Genomic DNA, 18,353 nt, shown 5'->3' with positions numbered 1-18,353 from the left:
TACTCCCCACACACACTCTCCCAGATGCTTGTTTGAGTTGGTGGTGCCTTAATGTCCCCCACCCCATGTCTCCCAAGCTAGAAGAAGCACTCAGCTTCACCCCTGACTCATCCATCTCCCCCAAAGTCACCCAGGCTGTTCCTTATTGCCTCTTACCCTCACCCACAGTACAAGCTAAGAAGCTAAGATCAAAATCACAATGTGTCTGTCTTGCTGGGCTTCCCAGGTGGCGCTGATGGTAAAGAACCTACCCGATGATATAAGGTAGGAGAGGAGATGTAAGAGATGCAGGTTTGATCTCTGGGTTGGGAAGATCCCCTGGAGGAGGACATGGCAACCCACGCCAGTATTCTTGCCTGGGGAATCTCCATGGACAGAGGAGCCTGGCGGACTACAGTCCATAAGGTTGCACAGAGTCGGACACAACTGAAGCGACTTAGCACTCAGCACTCAGTATCTTCCAAATTGCCATGACTTCCTACTGCCTTGGGGGATATCTTGAGGCAAGTACAAGTGTATGAAATCAATACTTCAAATAATCTTACTAGAATTTTTGAAATTTTTATAGCTTGTTTCTTGTCTGATCTGATTAGATCATTACTTTTACCTTATAATTTGGCTGTGGAAAACCTCTTTTGATGAGGAAGATAATCATCAGCTATGCCATGTTCTTGCTACTCACTTGTGCTGGCATGATTGGTGTATTATCTTCAGGCCTCAGTTTTGTTTCTTGCAAGAATCTTTTGAAATCATTGGTCCATTTCATAATGGTTAGTTTGCTGCTGCTGCTGCTAAGTCGCTTCAGTCATGTCCGACTCTGTGAGACCCCATAGACGGCAGCCCACCAGGCTCCCCCGTCCCTGGGATTCTCCAGGCAAGAACACTGGAGTGGGTTGCCATTTCCTTCTCCAATGCATGAAAGTGAAAATTGAAAGTGAAGTCGCTCAGTCGTGTCCGACTCTTAGCGACCGCATGGACTGCAGCCTACGAGGCTCCTCCATCCATGGGATTTTCCAGGTAAGAGTACTGGAGTGGGGTGCCATTGCCTTCTCTGAATGGTTAGTTTAGTTAGAACTAAATAATATAAGCAGTAAGTCTACTTAACCAAGCACACATAAACATATGCCAAAATAAGCCAAAACTGCTGAAATGGAACAAAGAAATTAGAGATACACAGTAAATACTTCCCCACCCCCTAGGGAATAGGGGGATCTTCTCTTTTCTTAGACTGCCACACACCGGTAGGTCCCAGGGTCAGCCTGAATGTTAAATATTAGTAAAGCTTAATCTATCTCATTAGAAAAAAAGGAAACAGAAATAAAATTCTAATGTTCTCATTTTTCACACCCCTTCATGGTGCCTGGTGGAGGCTGCTGCCCTTCCAAGCAATGGTCACTCACCCACGGGACCCACAAGCTGCTTGCTTCTTATTGCAGGTGGTGGAAATTTGGAGACCTTGGGTCTTCTCATGGGCCTCCCAGGTGGCTCAAGTGGTAAAGAATCTGCCTGCCAGTAGAGGAGATGCAGGAGATGTGGGTTTCATCCCTGGGTCAGAAAGATCCGCTGGAGGAAGAAATGACAACCTGCTCCAGTATTCTTGCCTGGAAAATCCCATGGATGGGGTGCCTGGTGGGCCATAGTCCATGGGGTAGCAAAGAGCTGGACACGACTGAGCTACTGAGCATGCATGCACGCAGGGGTGAGCCCAGGGGCTCTGTCCTCAAGGCAGGAGAACATGACTAGTATAATCAGCTTCTCTGGGTGCCTGTGCAGGTGAGCAGAAGATGGGTGCTCATTGTGAAAGTTCACATTCAGAGTAGTTTGTGGGGCTGCTCTGTCTCAAGGAGACTTGCTCAAACTTTATTTCCAACAGCTAAATTAGGAGATTGGGATTGACATATACACACTATTATATATAAAATAGATAACTAATAAGGACCTACTGTAAAGCACAAGGAACTCGACTCAGTACTCTGTAATGACCTATATGAGAAAAGAATCTAAAAAAAGACTGGCCATATGTATATGGATAACTGATTCACTTTGCTGTACACCTGAAACTAACACAACATTGTAAATCAACTACACTCAAATAAGGCAAACAAAACAAAACAAAAACCCAGTGAAGTGTAAGTGATTGAGCACCAGAAACCTGGACAACCACAGATCACCCTCTGCCCAGCTCTTACCCCTCCTCGTGCCCTGGGGACTCCCCTCCTCCCTTCCTTGTACTCTGGGCCTCCTACTTTGACAGATGGTGCTTATTAAGCACCACAGATTGTTTTTCTCATGGTACCCTCTCCACCCCTAACGTCTACTTAACAATTTTTAGCCTACTCTCTTCCTTGCCATTTTCCTAAGCTATTTACAGAAGTGAAGTGAGATCGTGTGAGCGCTGGCTATTACAGATAATTTTATAATTTTGACACAGCTATCCATACAGCCATATATGTTTTACACACAGTCTTTAATCAGAGGTAGAGAAGTTACCAAGTCCTGAGAGTAAGAAGAAAAGAGCCGAGTCTGTCCCCCAGCCCCTCTCTGCCACAGCACATCCTGGGCTGATGCTCAAGAGCTCTTCTCTGGGCTGTAGCTGACAGCTGAGAGCCTGTCATCTTTCATAACCATCATTTATTTTTCCCAGAATGTATCACCTTGCTCTTACCATGCTGAAGCTCATCTGCCTCTTTTCTGCCCACTCACCTTTCCTGCTGTTTATCACCACCAGCTTGGCATTTCACCATCCAGGAGAGCTTAGTGTTTCTAGAAATGTGGAAACATCACTTGTGCTACAGCTAAATATCATCTATAGAAGCATCAGCTCAGACTGGCCCCAACACTTTTCCATGCAGTAAAGGGCCCACTCAAATTACCTTTTGCGTTCTCTCTTCAAACTAGTTCATTCCCATTGCCACGCCATTCTCCCAACAGAGTTCTGGTATTTCTCCTTTCCTTGTAATGTTCCAAGGTTGCTTATTCTCAGAGCACTGACTTTATAATCTTTTTATTTGAGCTCCTTTATCAATCTTGGTTTAAGGAAGCTCTTGTTTTTTTCTACAAGGATGGACTTTGCAGCTTTCTCAGTCTCATCTCCTTGTGCTAGTCACACAAGCTGCATAATCACCTTTCTATTTCCATTCTCAGAGATTCCCAGGTACTGTAAACAATCCATTACTTTTCATGACTGAGGAATGGGTACTGTTGTTTAAACGTGGTTAAGAGAATTGTCACTGGCTAAAAGAGCCTTTTTAAGGCTTGTATACAGGAAAAAGAGAATAGTTTTTGCCATGACCTAGCCTAGATCTTCTTGGTGTTTCCCCCAAACAAACACATGCACACTAGTTTGACCTGTTTTCCCAGGTATTCCCAGGGCACTCCTGACCTTGGCTTCCAAAGTTCACGCTCTTCCTCTCAGTCTGCAGTGCTTCTCCCTGGTGAGTCACCAACATGATCCCTCTGCAAAAGACAGAGACAGAAGGATGGGTGGAAGGAAACAAGTCCAAGATTTCCACATGCAAAAAAGTCTGTCCCAAAGCAATTATCCTCCAATTAAAAATAAATTGAAAAAAAAAGTCTGCCCCCCACCCCCAAGCCCTCCCTTGGTGCATACACTCTCCCTTGAATCGTGTGCCTGTTGGAAAGAGTACTGGCTCTCCAGCCCTCCCCCTGGGAGTTGTTAGAGTTGACCAGATTGGTGTCCTGATGCTATTTCATCAAATAAATAATAAAACTACACAGTTATCTTTACTACAGGACTTTTCAGAGCCTTTAATAAGCTGTCTGGTGTGGCACAACATCAAAAGCCAGCCACAATATATAGTCATCTACAAACTCATTTAGCTGACCACAAAATCTTCTCCCCTGCAACATCTGACAGGACCAGTGTTCTGTAAGATACACGTTGGGGCATCCCATGATTGGTGGGTCCTACCTTCAGTAGGTTGGAATCATGCTAAATGTTAGGGAGCTTGTGATTGCTGGCCCTCCTTCTAAAGATTTTAGTACTGACAGTTTGGAGTAGAGTGTGGGAATCTGCTTGATTGCTGTTTTTTTCTTAAAGCTTCTCTTATAATTCGATGTTCTGTAATCCCTCTGCTCTAGCTTCTTGATTGTTAGGCTTCAGAGATTCAATACCTGTGACCCTCCTGAGGGCTCAGCATAGAACCTTGTACCACAAGTCCCTTTGTAGGTAAATAACATGTTCTTTTACAAGAGAAATTGCTGAGAACATATGTGGAAAACCACCCAAGGCCTTTGTGATTTGGGGGAAATTGCTGGCCTATTTCGATGACTTTAGAAACCACCTCCTGATGTTGTAGCCATCCCCGCCTATATATTCAAGTCCACCTTCAGAGCCCAGAGCTTCCACCAGCTGTTCTCACTCATGCCAGTTTGGGCTGTTTCACGTGTTAAAGTATTTTGTTTCATTTGTCTCTACCCTGCCTCCCTGCAGGACCATATTCAGAGTAGGACCCAATTAAATATTGGGGAAAGAGGGGAGGACATCCCCCACGGCATTTCTACAGAGTTGAACAAAGAGTGAATGCTCAGTAATTGCAGAGAAACCAAGGGACAAAAGAAACCTTGGCCCAAAAGAGACCAAAAAAAGTTAAGATTGACTCTAGAATTAAAAAGCAAATAGAGAAGTGTGGTATGTGTGGCAACAAGAGTAAGCATCTTACCCTGCTGAGATGATAGCAACTTCAACATTGTTCTTCATTTTTTAGGTCGATGATCTATGTATCATTAGTGGCTCAGGAAGAGGGTAACCAACTTGTCCAATTTGCCTGGGCTTTTCAAATTTTAGCACCAGAAGTTCACCATACAGGAAACCCCTCAGTCCTGGCAACTCAGCGCAGTTGGTCACTCTACTCAAGAAACAGAGTTTGGTAACTAGATAAAACTGGGAAATGCTTTACCACACTCTGAGCTTCCTTAGTGGCTGAAGTGATAAAGAATCCACCTGCCAAGCAGGAGACATGGGTTCAATCACTGGGTTGGGAAGCTGCCCTAGAGAAGGAAATGGCAACCCACTCCAGTATTCTTGCCTGGAAAGTCCAGTGGACAGAGGAGCCTAATGAGTCCATGGGGTCAAAAGAGTGATAGAACTTAGTGACCAAACAAGAACATTTCCACACTCTACTCACCTGAATTAGTTTCCTACAGCTGCTATAACAAATTACCACAAACTTAGTGATTGAAGACTATATAAATTTATCGTCACACATCTTTGGAGATCAGACATCCTGAATGAATTTTATAGGTCTGAAAACCAATGTGTCAGCAAGGCTGTGTTTTTTCTGAAGGCTCTAGGGGGTAATCTGTTCCCTTGCCCGTTTCGACTTCTAGAGGCCGCCTGTGTTCCTTGACTGATGCAGTTCTCTCTCCCATCTCTGAAGCCAGACATTACATCCCTTTGATCCTCTGCCCCCATCATCAAGTCTTTTTTCTGACTCTCTCTCTTCCTTTCACTTATAAAGAGTCTTGTAATTGCATCAGGTTTACTGGCTAATCTGGGGTAATTTCTCCATCTCCAAATTCTTAACTTAGTCATATCTATGAAATCTATTTTACCAGGTAAGGTAGTACATGCACAGATTCCAAGACTAGGATGTGGACATTTTGGGGGGGTCATTATTCTACCAATTATACCCACCCCTCTCTGACAGCTGATAAAACACCTTAATGTTTTAAAGAAATATTTTTAAAGTCTCATAGTAAAGAAATCTGTTTAATATTGCTTAATCTAGTGTTTTCCAAACCTTTTTTGATCAAGAAATTCTTTATTCAGGGAGTATTATGCTAAGTAAAATAAGTCAGAAAAAGACAAATACTGTATGATACCCATTATACATGGAATCTAAAATATACAGCAAACTAGTGAATATAACAAAAAAGAAGCAGACTCACAGATATAGAGAACAAACAATCAGTTACCATAGTAACCTTCTTCCTTGGGAGAGAAAAGGAGGAGGGACAAAATAGGAGTGGGGGATTAACAGGTATAGACTGTTATGTATAAAATAAGCTACAAGGATATATTGTACAACACAGGAAATTTAACCAGTATTTTATAATTATGGAGTAAAACCTTAAGAAAAAAAAAAAAAGAAACTCTTTATTCCTCCGAAAAGAACAGCACTTAATATCTCATGGAACAACACTGCTCTTATAAAAGAGCAGGATTCAAATTGGTGTGTGCACCATGGAGAGTCCAGAAACTTTCCATGCGATGAGCAGATGAGGAGAGTTTTGATATCTAACTCCAACTCCTCTTTCTCACTTCAATAATCTTCTAAATCCAACTGGCAGAACAACAATCTGAGGTCAAAGCTCAGTGAACCTTCCTTCTTTCCACTGGTTCAATCATGGAGTTCCCACCCATAAAGAATCTTATTGGAACAAATATGAATACATTTCACTGGGGTTCAAAACCTGGTCAAAGTGATGACGTGCCCCTACTAATCTCACTTGGAGGTACATGTCCAATAAAACTACTTTTTATGTTTAGTATTTATAAAAGTTTGATACTTCTACCCAAAATAATTAGAATGATAACTTTTTAAGGAATTTTTTTAAGGATTGGAGATTTTGATCACTAGAATTATCTTTTAATTTAAATTTCAATTTTTATGTATCCTTTGGTTATAGAGAATTATGGATGGTTTGATCAAATAAAACATTTTCAAGCATAAAAACAGATACTAAGTTAAAGTTCTCTAGATGCCATAGATATACAATTTTAAGTAGGAAAAAAAAACAATGTAGCAGCTCTCATTTTTAAAGGAAAGCTTGCTCCTGTCATTTTCAAATGGACAATAATGGATGTTATATCACTGTGGTGTGTGCTGTGTACACTGGACACTTTTAAAAGAATAACACATTGATTTTAAAGTATCAATATTTAAAATATCTAGACATGTAATCTATTTTGAAAGTATAACTGTTTAACCATAAGGTGAAAAATACTTGTTGTCAAGTTAAAAAATATGCAAGGAGGTACTCGCTTTTCAAAATTCTTATGGGGATATAAGAGCAAAAGGTGTGATGGCCCTTTGGAATCTGGCTAGCAAGAAAGCCTTGGTAAATACATCAGCTTACCACAGCTCTCAGGGATAAAGCCATGAAGTGCCTGGCTCAGAGCCAGTGTTCCCTCATTCAACAATAGCTGCCAAGGGCTGCCTGGATCCAGTGGGCCCACTGAGTCAGTGGGGCTTGGACACAAACCCCTGTTCCCATAGAGCTTATATTCCAGCAGACACATAGTTAGTTGGTCAGTTGCTTCTGTGCTGCATTTCTAGAGTGGTTCTTCAAATAGCTTCTCAATTTTGGGGAACTGTGTCTACAAAGAAATGACTCATTTTTTGATATTCCAGAACAGATGCATCTGGATTCCATTGTTCCCCAACAGAATAACCACCTAGGGAGGCATACATTTATTTTGGTGACAGAGCCAAAGCTTAAAAGTCTTTAAGTTTCTCCTGTGAAACTGACTTCAAAGCATGCAGCACAATCTTTTAAATATCCTTAATGCTGGTAAATATTTGTACGGGGAGGAGGAATGTGATGTTTTGGAACAAAGGTTATCTACACAAAGGTCTGATGACCATGGCAGATGATCGGACTGGGCAAGAATATTGTCTCCAGCTCTGGAAGGGCATTAATCTCACAGTAAGGAAAAGTCAAAAATTGCTATCTCTTCCCTTCACACTGAGGCTGAAGGGAAAATCCTGGCTGTGTCAGGGTCACTTGCTCTGAAGTTACTTGAAGAATCTATGTTCTCAGACATTCAGAAGATCCTCCTGAGGCCATGGGAGACCCATAGTGCCTGCTTCTTTAGTTCTACTGATCCCACTTTAGTGACCCCATTCCAGACCATGCCCCTCAGGCTGACAGCTAGAAGAGGTCCATGAGCAGGAGTAGCTGTCCTGGAAAAACCCAGGGCTGAGCTGGGAGGGAAGGAGCCAGTCCATGAAGGGGCATACGGGTGGAGGAAGAGCTGGGGCCTGTGTCTGAATTGTATTTGAGTATTTACTGAGTCCATGTTTGTGAGACTTATGCACCCAGGGATTAATGGCATTCCATTGAGGGATGAATCCAGGGTGAGCAGAGGGGGTGGGATTGAGATGAGGAGGGGCCAGAGAGGATTGCAAAAGCTGGTGTGTGTGGCCATCTGGCTGTCCATGCTGCCTGCCACTTCCATGTAGCCACAGAGTGCTGGAAAAGAACTCTTGGGATCCTAGAGAGCCCTCAGTTCTCAAAGGGAAATTCATTCTGCAGAATTTCTCTAGCATTTAACTTAACAAAGGCCATTCCATCCCTGTGCCCAGAACTTAACTAGGTGCTTTGGGAGATGCTGTCTCTGTCCTCAGGCAACTTGATTCTCCTTGGGAAGATAAGAAGGATACACATACACACTGTTGAATGAAGATGGCCAATGGGTTTCATTTCATGTACCAGTTTCAGCTAACTGGTAACTTCATGGAGTATTCCATCCAGTCTAAGACCCCATCAATTATAAAAGGCCATTTTATATACTCTTAAGAAAGAAGAAAATGTTTCCAATTAAATTACAAATGATTGCTTTCTTACTGGTTAGAGTTTTGTGTCCAATTTATTATTAGAAGATTCTTTTTAGACTTACTTATACATAGTGTTAATTCCTTTAACTTATATTGTTCTCATTCGTTCATAAAGTGGAAAGTATGGGAAATAAACTGGGTTTGGTTTTTCTATGTTTCCTCACATTCAGGGTACTACTTGGCGGAAGCATCTTTGCTCAGAGCATTGATGTCTGTGTTTCCCACACAGTGTAGTTCTCTGTCATCAAGAGCATTGGTGAGGCAACATTTCTTTCAAGAGTACTCATGACTTTTATTTCAGATCTCTGTCTCCTATTGTGTAAAGTGATGCACACACAGGTAATACAACCGTAGCACAACTACCACCTGGCAACAGTGACTATAAGACAGATCACTATTTCCAAGATATCAAATGTGAAAAAATGCGTCTTAGACTCAATGAAAATGGATTCTAAGACTCAGTCAAAAAACACTCCCATGATCAACCACCCAGGTCTGTCCTAGGAATGGGGTTGGCACTGGTGCTACATTCTTATCACTAAGCAATAATTTCCTCCTGTAAATTTGCAAAACTGAATGGTTTTCATTACAATAATTATTGTAGGGAGTTTTCCATGAGCAAATAGATTCAAGGAGGCTTTCTGCAGGAAGTAGGTCAAAAGGATGAGATCTGGCCTGGACATAAGAAGACCATGTCCAGAAAGGAAAAAGGACAATTTAAAAGGTTCAAGAAGGTAAACAGGCATATCATGTGGCAAGGACAGTGGAGTAACCAGGCTAGGGTGGGGTTTCATAAAAGAGTCATGGGTTATGAAGGCATGAATTTTTGCCCTAAGAACGTAAGTTCAAGTTCATATATTTCACTTGTAGAAACCTAATCAAAGGTTCTCCTATTTATATAACTCTTATTTTCTTTTCTTACCATAGGTCCTGATGTTTTTAGTTCAAAGAACCTTGCCCTTCAAGCCCAGAAGAAGATTCTGAGCAAAATAGCCAGCAAAACTGTGGCCAACATGCTGATTGATGATACCAGCAGCGAGATCTTTGATGAGCTCTACAAAGTCACCAAAGAGCACATACATAACAAAAAGGAAGCCCACAAGATCATGAAAGACTTAATCAAGGTGGCAATCAAAATCGGGATCCTCTACCGGAACAACCAGTTCAGCCCAGAGGAAGTTGTTATAGTGGAGAAGTTTAGGAAGAAGCTGAACCAGACCGCCATGACCATCGTCAGTTTCTATGAAGTGGAATACACCTTCGATCGAAACGTGCTCTCCAAGCTCCTACATGAGTGCAAGGACCTGGTGCATGAACTGGTGCAGAGACACCTGACACCCAGGACCCACGGGCGCATCAATCATGTCTTCAACCACTTTGCCGATGTGGAGTTCCTCTCCACCCTTTATAGCCTCGATGGAGACTGTAGGCCCAACCTCAAGAAGATCTGTGAGGGAATCAATAAACTGATAGATGAAAAAGTCCTTTGAATGCCTTCCCTCCTCCTGGACTTCGCTGCATTCATGTTACGGCACCCAGCGTGTTCCACATGAGAATCAGGAAACAAGAAGAAACCCTTGTCAAAGATGCCTATTGTCTGTTTTGTTCATCCCTCTGATGTTGATGCTAGATTGAGCTCAGGTGTGTTTATCCTCTGAGCTATCTGCTGAGGTATGTACTTAAGATCTCCTTTGTTTGCAAGCCCAAAGGACGTCTTATCTCTCCTGAGCAGAAAAGCCACCCTGCTCACCAGGGTGGGCCCAGTTCACCTTGTGGAGTGGAAGGAGCCCTGGACCAGGGGTCAGAGTACACAGACTTGGTTCGCAACTCCATCAGTTATGACTTTGTTCTCTGGATCCTGGAACCACTGTGCCTGCCTGCCTACCTCCCAGGGTTGCTGTGAGGATCAAGTGAGACTATGTTCATGCTTTTAATAACTCTAATATGAGGTCTTACTAGTTTCTCTTTGGCATGTTGTGGGGATCAACATGGATCTAGACTATCAGGCAGTGGAAAAAGAACAATAGTTTCTAACAGGCTGGGTTTGCAATCTGTGTCGAGATGTGCTGTTTCAAACACACAATTTCATTCATAAAAACGAATCTAAAGGTGTGAAAAAGTAGAGCAGCAAAGTGGAAAAGTGTTTTTCAAGTCTTAGATGTGCAGGTTTGTGGTCCTGCAGAGGGGAACTTTCTGGGGAGTGGGGGAGTAGAGAGAGAGTTTCCCACCCATGAGGCAGAAGCAGAGAAGAACTGTGCTCACCCTGCTCCTGCAGGACGGGCCTTCCCCATCTAAGGGGCACCATCAAAGAGGCACAGGGAAGGTTTATCCCAGCATGCACAGGAGAGTTGGGCTGAATGAACCCCTGTCTGTCTTTCTTGGTCTTTCACAGTCATTTTGTGCTGTTTATTCTGGTTTGTTAATAAATTGGAATTATCCTTCAAACAAGATGTTTTTGAGTTGTGATTCAAAAATCAAATTCCTTGGAGTTTGATACGGTGTTAAGAATGATGGGATTGAAAGGAAGAAGAAAATAAAGAGTAAGAGCTTTGCACTCAGACCCTAAGGGAAAGTTGCCCCTGGGGGAGCAGGTATAGGCTGAGACCTGTGCCCTTGCTCAGTGGGGAGCTAGTTATGGACATTGTGACCTCCTTCCCCGTGTGTCTTAAATCCTCACATTCACACAAAGTATGTAATGCCTTATAATGTTGTCTGGAGGCCATCACCTTAAGAGACTTGCCCATCCAGCATCACCTCTGTCCTGTTATGCTTCTCTGATATCTGATAATAATGCAAAAATACTACATTAGCTCAAGCCCCATGATTCATGCCCGCCCCATGGCCTCTCTCTGGCAGGAGCATCAAGAGATGGTTTGTAGGCGAGTGTGAAAAGATGGCAGCTGAACATACTGTGGCCATTCAACCCCAACTGGCTCTCATGTCAACATCAGTATAAAGCATCAGGTTAAGTTCTTCAGCCACCAGCACTCAAAATTAGTTCATAGGAAAGATGTCTAGAGGGTAACAGGGAATAGGTAAGTCAGCCCCTGTCTTCCTGTTTGACAAATGTGGCTCAGCCCCTCTTCATAGTCCCAAGGACCAAACAGTGATGGCCTGTGCACATTTGGGCTGGGGAGGCCATTGACCAATGGAAGGGCTTCCTGGAGGCTCAGTCGGTAAAGAATCCACCTGCAATGTAGGAGACCTGGGTTCGATCCCTGCATCAGGAAGGTCCCCTGGAGGAGGGCATGGCAACCCACTCCAGTAGTCCTACCTGGAGAATCCCATGGACAGAGGAGCTTGGTGGGCTACAGTCCATGGGGTCGCAAAGAGTCGGACATGACTGAGCGACTAAGCACAGCACAATGGAAGCTGCAGGTGACAGGCTCCTTCCTGCCCACATGCCAACTAGGCAGCCAGCAGCCCAGCACTAGCCAAATTTTCACATATTGCCCTCCATGCCTGCCTTGGTGTATTCGTCTGATTAAGTACCACATTCTAATATGACGGGTGGCTCTAGAAGCAGGTTATTTTTCGCTAAGCAGGTGGACCTACCCAGAGAGCTCAACCCTGCCAAAGGAATAGGCAGAACTGTCTCCTCTTCATCTGAGACAGCAGGGAAAGAAGGCAGGATCCCCAGTCACAGAGGACTGCAGGTTCTCCCCCCTCCACGTGTCACAGCATGGTGGGGGCACAGCAAAGCTGAGCAGTTTCTGAGCCACCAGCCTCAGAAGGAGGGGTCCTCCTTGTGCTGGTCAGAAAAGGATCAGCATTTCCCCGAGCAGATCTCAGCAAGCACAACACAGTGTAGACCAAAACATTCTGCCACCTCTGGCTTCCCCACTGAGGCAGCCAAGCAAGGGGCACTCTACCTCAAGGCCAGTGGGGTATATTTCCACCTTATCAACAACAGCCACAGGGAGCTGAGCTACCCAGGCATAAGTAACCCACCACAACTCTAAAAATAGTCAATGCCTACCCTCCATCCCCAGTATACCTTTCAAACACACCACTGGCATGTAAATTCAAGTGATGAGTGAATTTCATCAACCAACTAAAAAGCTACACATTTCCAAAATTTTACATAACAATCTAGTGGCCAAGGAAGTTCATTACTGGTTTATCTGACAACTCTAACCACATCACTTAGTGCCCCTAGAAAGCTGTTTTGGTTGAAAACAATGTGACAGAGACCAGCAGATGCTTTTAAAAACAAGACTCTTTAGATGTAACATTTGTGCTCAGAAAGTGAAAGTCGCTCAGTCTTGTCTGACTCTTTGCAACCCCATGGACTGTATAGTCCATGGAATTCTCTAGGCCAGAATACTAGAGTGGGTAGCCTTTCCCTCCTCCAGGGGACCTTCCCAACCCAGGGATCAAACACAGGTCTCCCGCATTGCAGGCAGATCCTTTACTAGCTGAGCCACAACCAAAGCCCAAGAATACTTGAGTGAGTGGTAGCCTATCCCTTCTTCAGCGGATCTTCCCAACCTATGAATTGAACCAGGGTCTCCTGCATTGCAGACGGATCTTTACCAACTGAGCTATCAGGGAAGTCCTTGTGCTCAGAACTTTGTACTAAACTTTTAATAGCGAGAACCCACAAAAGCAAAGTTACGATATCTACATTTAGGTGGCATCCTAAAGAAAACTGATTTCAAGAGACGCAACAGTACTAAAACACTCACTTGATCAAGCCCCATGCAAAATTCAGAGAGAAATGCCTGGCTCAGCACACCAAGGGCAGAGACAGGAAACAGCAGTTTTTGATCTGGAGACATCACTGAGTCTTCATCCATCCCATAGCACTCAGTTGCGTCCCCACGGGAGGACACCAGGAACTTGTGCTGAAGTGTCCATCCCGGCCCTGCTTGCATCCTTCTTCGTGTGTCTGAACCCTACAGAAACACATTCCCTGCCAGCTGTGCCTGCCATGTGTCTGTATCACTCTTCCTCCCTGCGTTTGCATCTGTGTCTTGACACCCTCAGCAACTCCAGGTCTCTGCTCAGTGACAAATCAAAATGAAAAGATTTCTCCATCTGTGCTTCTTCTCCAAATTCCCATTTCACCCATCTGTGCATTTTCAGGGGCAAATCAGTACATTCACTGTCTGCTACAATGAACTTCTTGCATCCATTTATTTTAAAAAGGAGCTCAAATAAGACCTATATACCCTCATCCCCAATATTCTGGGGGCTTTTAAAAATCAACATGGTCCCAGATGTAAAGAGCAAAACCACTTAGTAAAAATTCTAGACCAACTCTGGAATGCTAAGACCGTGCATTAATAGGAAATGTCTAGGCTTGGACTGCAAGGAGATCCAACCAGTCCATTCTAAAGGAAATCAGTCCTGAATATTCATTGGAAGGACTGATGCTGAAGTTGAAACTCCAATACTTTGGCCACCTGATGCAAAGAACTGACTCATTGGAAAAGCCCCTGATGCTGGGAAAGATTGAAGGTAGGAGAAGGGGATGACAGAGGATGAGATGGTTGGATGGCATCACCCACTCAACAGACATGAATTTGAGCAAGCTCCAGGAGTTGGTGATGGACAGGGAAGCCTGGCATGCTGCAGTCCATAGGGTCACAAAGAGTCAGACATGACTGAGCAACTGAACTATGAACTGTGTCTAGTAATGGAATGGGATGTTGACAATACAGTCACAAATCAGATGGCCTTGGGAGAAAGGGTTTCCAAGGCCCTCTCAACTCAGAACTGTGTTGTCAGTGGGGGACCTTTGTTTAGTCTGACCCTGCTATGGGACCAAAGCCCCAGCAAGGCCATCTCTTGCTCTTGCTGCAGAGGGAGGTTTTGCTGGATAAAGGAAAGACTCTTCTACAATTGTTTTCCTCAAAATAGCATCTGGAAATCCATGAAAGTCCTAGGGAAGCAGGAATGGTCTGGAGGGGGTAAAATCCCATGAGTTCTAAAAAGGAGTTTTTAAATTTTTGTCTCATTCTGACAACTTAAAAAAAAAAAAATCACAATTAGCCTCAGTACCTTCTGAGTCATGGGAAACTACCTTATAATCAGGTAGTACCATCTTCCTTCAGGGTCCGAGTTTCTCTTTGTGTTTACAATGTTGTTCATGCTGATTGATCAACCCAAGTGAAAGAAAACAATTTAACTTAATGTGTTTCTCTAACCAGGCCTGAGCATCCCTAAGGGTCTGCAGGCATAGCTTAGGCATCCATGAGTTCTCCATTTTGAGAAATGTTGCTAAAGCCTGTGAAAATATAGGCTTGCAGAGAATGAATGACTGTTACCCTACCCTTGATGGAGATTCATTTGTGGGGACTCAAAGACTGAGAGGTGAACCTGTATCTGGAGGATACATAGGCCTTCTGCAGGAAAAGGTGGGATCCCACATGTCCTGCCTGCCCTTTGAAAACTGGCCAGAAAAAGCTACCATAAATAATCAAATAATTAACCAACCCATCCTGGGAACTCTCATAATAAATCTCAAAGACACAAGAGAGGCCATCACTGGACACACCAGGTACTGCTCTTCCCAAGAAAGGTAAGAGTGGAAAAAACTTGCAAAGCCTCTTTGGGAAGAAGAGAAGCCATCTGCACCTCTTCACATCCTCCCAGTTCCAGCAGCACCTGCAGCGTGCAGAGACCTAGCTGTCAGACACGTGGTCCCAGGATCCCAGGGACTTATTCCTTGTCTGAACTTAAGGCACTGACACTCAGAATTCCTCCCAGTCTCAGAAGAAAGAGTGGCAAGCCAGAGCAAGCACTCTCACACCTCTCTCCAGCAGGGGTATTTTCTCAGTATATTGGTATAGTGGTACAGTCAATATTCTTATATTCCTCAGTGCCACGACTAACATATCCTTCCTCTACCTTGCCCTTTGTTTGCTGAGTTGGGGCATGTCTCTACAGAGGAGGAGTCCTGGACACTTACCCAGGAAGCCGGAGCTTGGGTGGCCAGACCCCCCAGGCTGTGGTATACAGCTCCTTCTTGCCGACTCTAAGACCTTTCTGGACCAGCTCCTGGGACAAGGGAGTCTGGGGTTTGGCTCTGCCTTAAGAGGAGCTGGGTGGGAGCCAGAGCTTGGCACAGAGCAAGAGGCTAGCAGGGAAGCCACAATTAGACTACGTTATGGAGGGAGAGAAGGCAATGGCACCCAACTCCAGCACTCTTGCCTGGAAAATCCCATGGATGGAGGAGCCTGGTGGGCAGCAGTCCATGGGGTTGCTAAGAGTCGGACACGACTGAGTGACTTCACTTTCACTTTTCACTTTCATGCATTGGAGAAGGAAATGGCAACCCACTCCAGTGTTCTTGCCTGGAGAATCCCAGGGACGGGGGAGCCTGGTGGGCTGCTGTCTATGGGGTTGCACAGAGTCGGACACGACTGAAGCAACTTAGCAGCAGCAGCAGCACCCCTTACAGCAGCAGGATCCCTGCCAAGAGGGTCATACTGCCTCAGTGATAGGATGGGGCTGCCCCTGCTCTGTGATTCAGAAACAGTTACAACTTGACTTTAGAAACAGATTGTTGAGTCTGGGATGGGGTAGGCTGGGGAGATGAATATTTGGGGTTTTCTTTTCAGCTTTCATAGGCAGCAATATAGAACATGAAATCAGCCATGAGTCAGGAGGTTTAGTCTCAGCTTACCCAATACCTGGTGATTTCCTAATACTTCACCTCTCTGGGCTTCAGTTTCCTCAACTGTAAAAGCAGACTATTGCACAAAATCTCCAAGAATCCTTCTAGCTCCAAAATTTCACATTCTGAGCACCACAGAAGGGAAGACGCTCTGGACATTTCTGTACTGTAGGTTTCTTAGAAGAGAAGTTATTCATTATTTAAATGAAATAATACTTCCAAATGGACTGAGAGATGACATATCAATGAACCCCTTCAAGATCTTTGTGTTAGAAAGCTTTTTTTTTTTTTTAATCTCATTTCAAATAGCTTAAAAATAAAACCAAAACACTAGGAATAAACCTAACCAAGAAGGCGAAAGACCTATAGGCTAAAACCGATAAACCACTTATAAAAAAATTGAAGATGATTCAAAGAAATGGGAAAATATTCTATGCTCTTGGATTGGAAGAATTAATATTGTTGAAATGGCCATATTACCAAAAGCAATCTACAGATTTAATGCAATCCCTGTTAATATACCCATAGCATTTTTCACAGCACTAGAATAAATAAATCTGAAATTTTATATAGGACCATAAAAGGCCCAGAATTGCCAAAGAAATTCTGACAAAAAAAGAACAAAGATGGACGCCTACCCCTTCCAGATTTCAGACTATGCTACAAAGCTACAGTAACCAAAGTAGTTGGTATTGACACAATAAGCAGACATATAGTTCAATGGAACAAAACAGAGAGCCCAGAAATAAACCCAGGTACCCATAGTCAGTTAATCTACAGCAAAGGGGAGAAGAATATACAATGGAGAAAAGACAATCTCTTCAACAAGTGGGGTTGGGAAAACTAGACAGCTATGTGTAAATCAATGAAATTGGAATACTCCCTCACACTATATACAAAAATAAACTCAGAATAGTTTAAAGACCTAAATATAAGACATGACACCATAAAACTGCCAAAAGAGAACATAGGCAAAACATTATATGACATAAATTATAGCAACATTTTCTTAAATCAGTCTCCCAAGGCAAAAGAAATAAAAGCAAAAACAAACAAATGGGACATAATCAAACTTACAAGCTTTTGCACAGCAAAGGAAACCATCAACAAAATGAAAAGACAATCTATGGAATAAGAGAAAATATTTGCAAATGATGAGACCAACTAGGGGTTAATATTCAAAACCTACGAACAGCTCATACAACTCAATATTGAAAAAACAAATAATCTGATCAAAAAATACAGAAAACTTAAATAGACATTTCTCCAAAGAAGATGTACAGATGGCCAACAGTGAATGAAAAGATGTCCAATGTTGCTAATTGTAAGAGAAATGCAAATCAAAACCACAACAAGGTATTACCTCACACAAGTCAGAATGGCCATCATCAAAAAGCCTACAAATAATAAATGCTGAGAGGGTGTGGCAAAAAGGGAACCCTCTGACACTGTTGGTGGAAATGTAAACTGGTGCAGTGAGCTGGTTTGGTGGTGCTGAATTCTCTCAGCTTTTGCTTGTCTGTAAAGCTTTTGATTTCTCCTTCATATTTGAATAAGATCCTTGCTGGGTACAGTAATCTGGGCTGTAGGTTATTTTCTTTCATCACTTTAAGTATGCCTTGCCATTCCCTTCTGGCCTGAAGAGTTTCTGTTGAAAGATCAGTTGTTATCCTTATGGGAATCCCCTTGTGTGTTATTTGTTGTTTCTTCCTTGCTGCTTTTAATATTTGTTCTTTGTGTTTGATCTTTGTTAATTTGATTAATATGTGTCTTGGGGTGTTTCGCCTTGGGTTTATCCTGTTTGGGACTCTCTGGGTTTCTTGGACTTGGTGACTATTTCCTTCCCCATTTTAGGGAAGTTTTCAACTATTATCTCCTCAAGTATTTTCTCATGGCCTTTCTTTTTGTCTTCTTCTTCTGGGACTCCTATGATTTGAATATTGGGGCGTTTAACATTGTCCCAGAGGTCTCTGAGGTTGTCCTCATTTAATTATTTTTTCTTTTTTCCTGTTTCATTTATTTCTACCATTCTATCTTCTACCTCACTAATCCTATCTTCTGCTGCCGTTATTCTACTGTTGGTTCCCTCCAGAGTGTTTTTTATCTCATTTATTGCATTATTCATTATATATTGACTCTTTTTAATT

At 43.2% G+C, this 18,353-nt stretch overlaps 1 protein-coding gene and 1 long non-coding RNA gene across 4 annotated transcripts in view; one reads left to right on the top strand and one right to left on the bottom strand.

Annotated features, from left to right (window-relative positions):
- Positions 1-11,027, top strand: part of TNFAIP8L3 (TNF alpha induced protein 8 like 3) — a 45,524-nt gene extending 34,497 nt beyond the window's left edge. Inside the window, exons 1-3 of one of the 3 annotated variants that reach the window (XM_044925008.1) lie at positions 965-1,017; positions 3,361-3,434; positions 9,510-11,027. In XM_044925008.1, coding sequence (XP_044780943.1) covers positions 1,004-1,017; positions 3,361-3,434; positions 9,510-10,072 — 651 coding nt within the window. In that variant the 5' untranslated portion in view covers positions 965-1,003 and the 3' untranslated portion in view covers positions 10,073-11,027. Of the gene's footprint in view, positions 1-964; positions 1,018-3,047; positions 3,155-3,360; positions 3,435-9,509 lie in introns of those variants that run through there. The other 2 variants (XM_044925007.1, XM_006077778.3) reach the window with 2 other exon arrangements.
- On the bottom strand, positions 2,960-4,794 carry LOC123328047. The gene is made up of 2 exons (XR_006542776.1): positions 3,932-4,794; positions 2,960-3,456 (listed from the first exon to the last, which is right to left on the bottom strand). It is a non-coding gene; the product is annotated as an uncharacterized LOC123328047 (long non-coding RNA).
- Positions 11,028-18,353: the final 7,326 nt, after the last annotated feature.

Source organism: Bubalus bubalis, chromosome 11 (assembly GCF_019923935.1).
Source record: "Bubalus bubalis isolate 160015118507 breed Murrah chromosome 11, NDDB_SH_1, whole genome shotgun sequence".
In the NCBI taxonomy this organism is placed as follows: Eukaryota; Metazoa; Chordata; class Mammalia; order Artiodactyla; family Bovidae; genus Bubalus; species Bubalus bubalis.
Note: the sequence above shows the minus strand (reverse complement) of the source record. Positions and strands in the feature narration are given on the sequence as shown.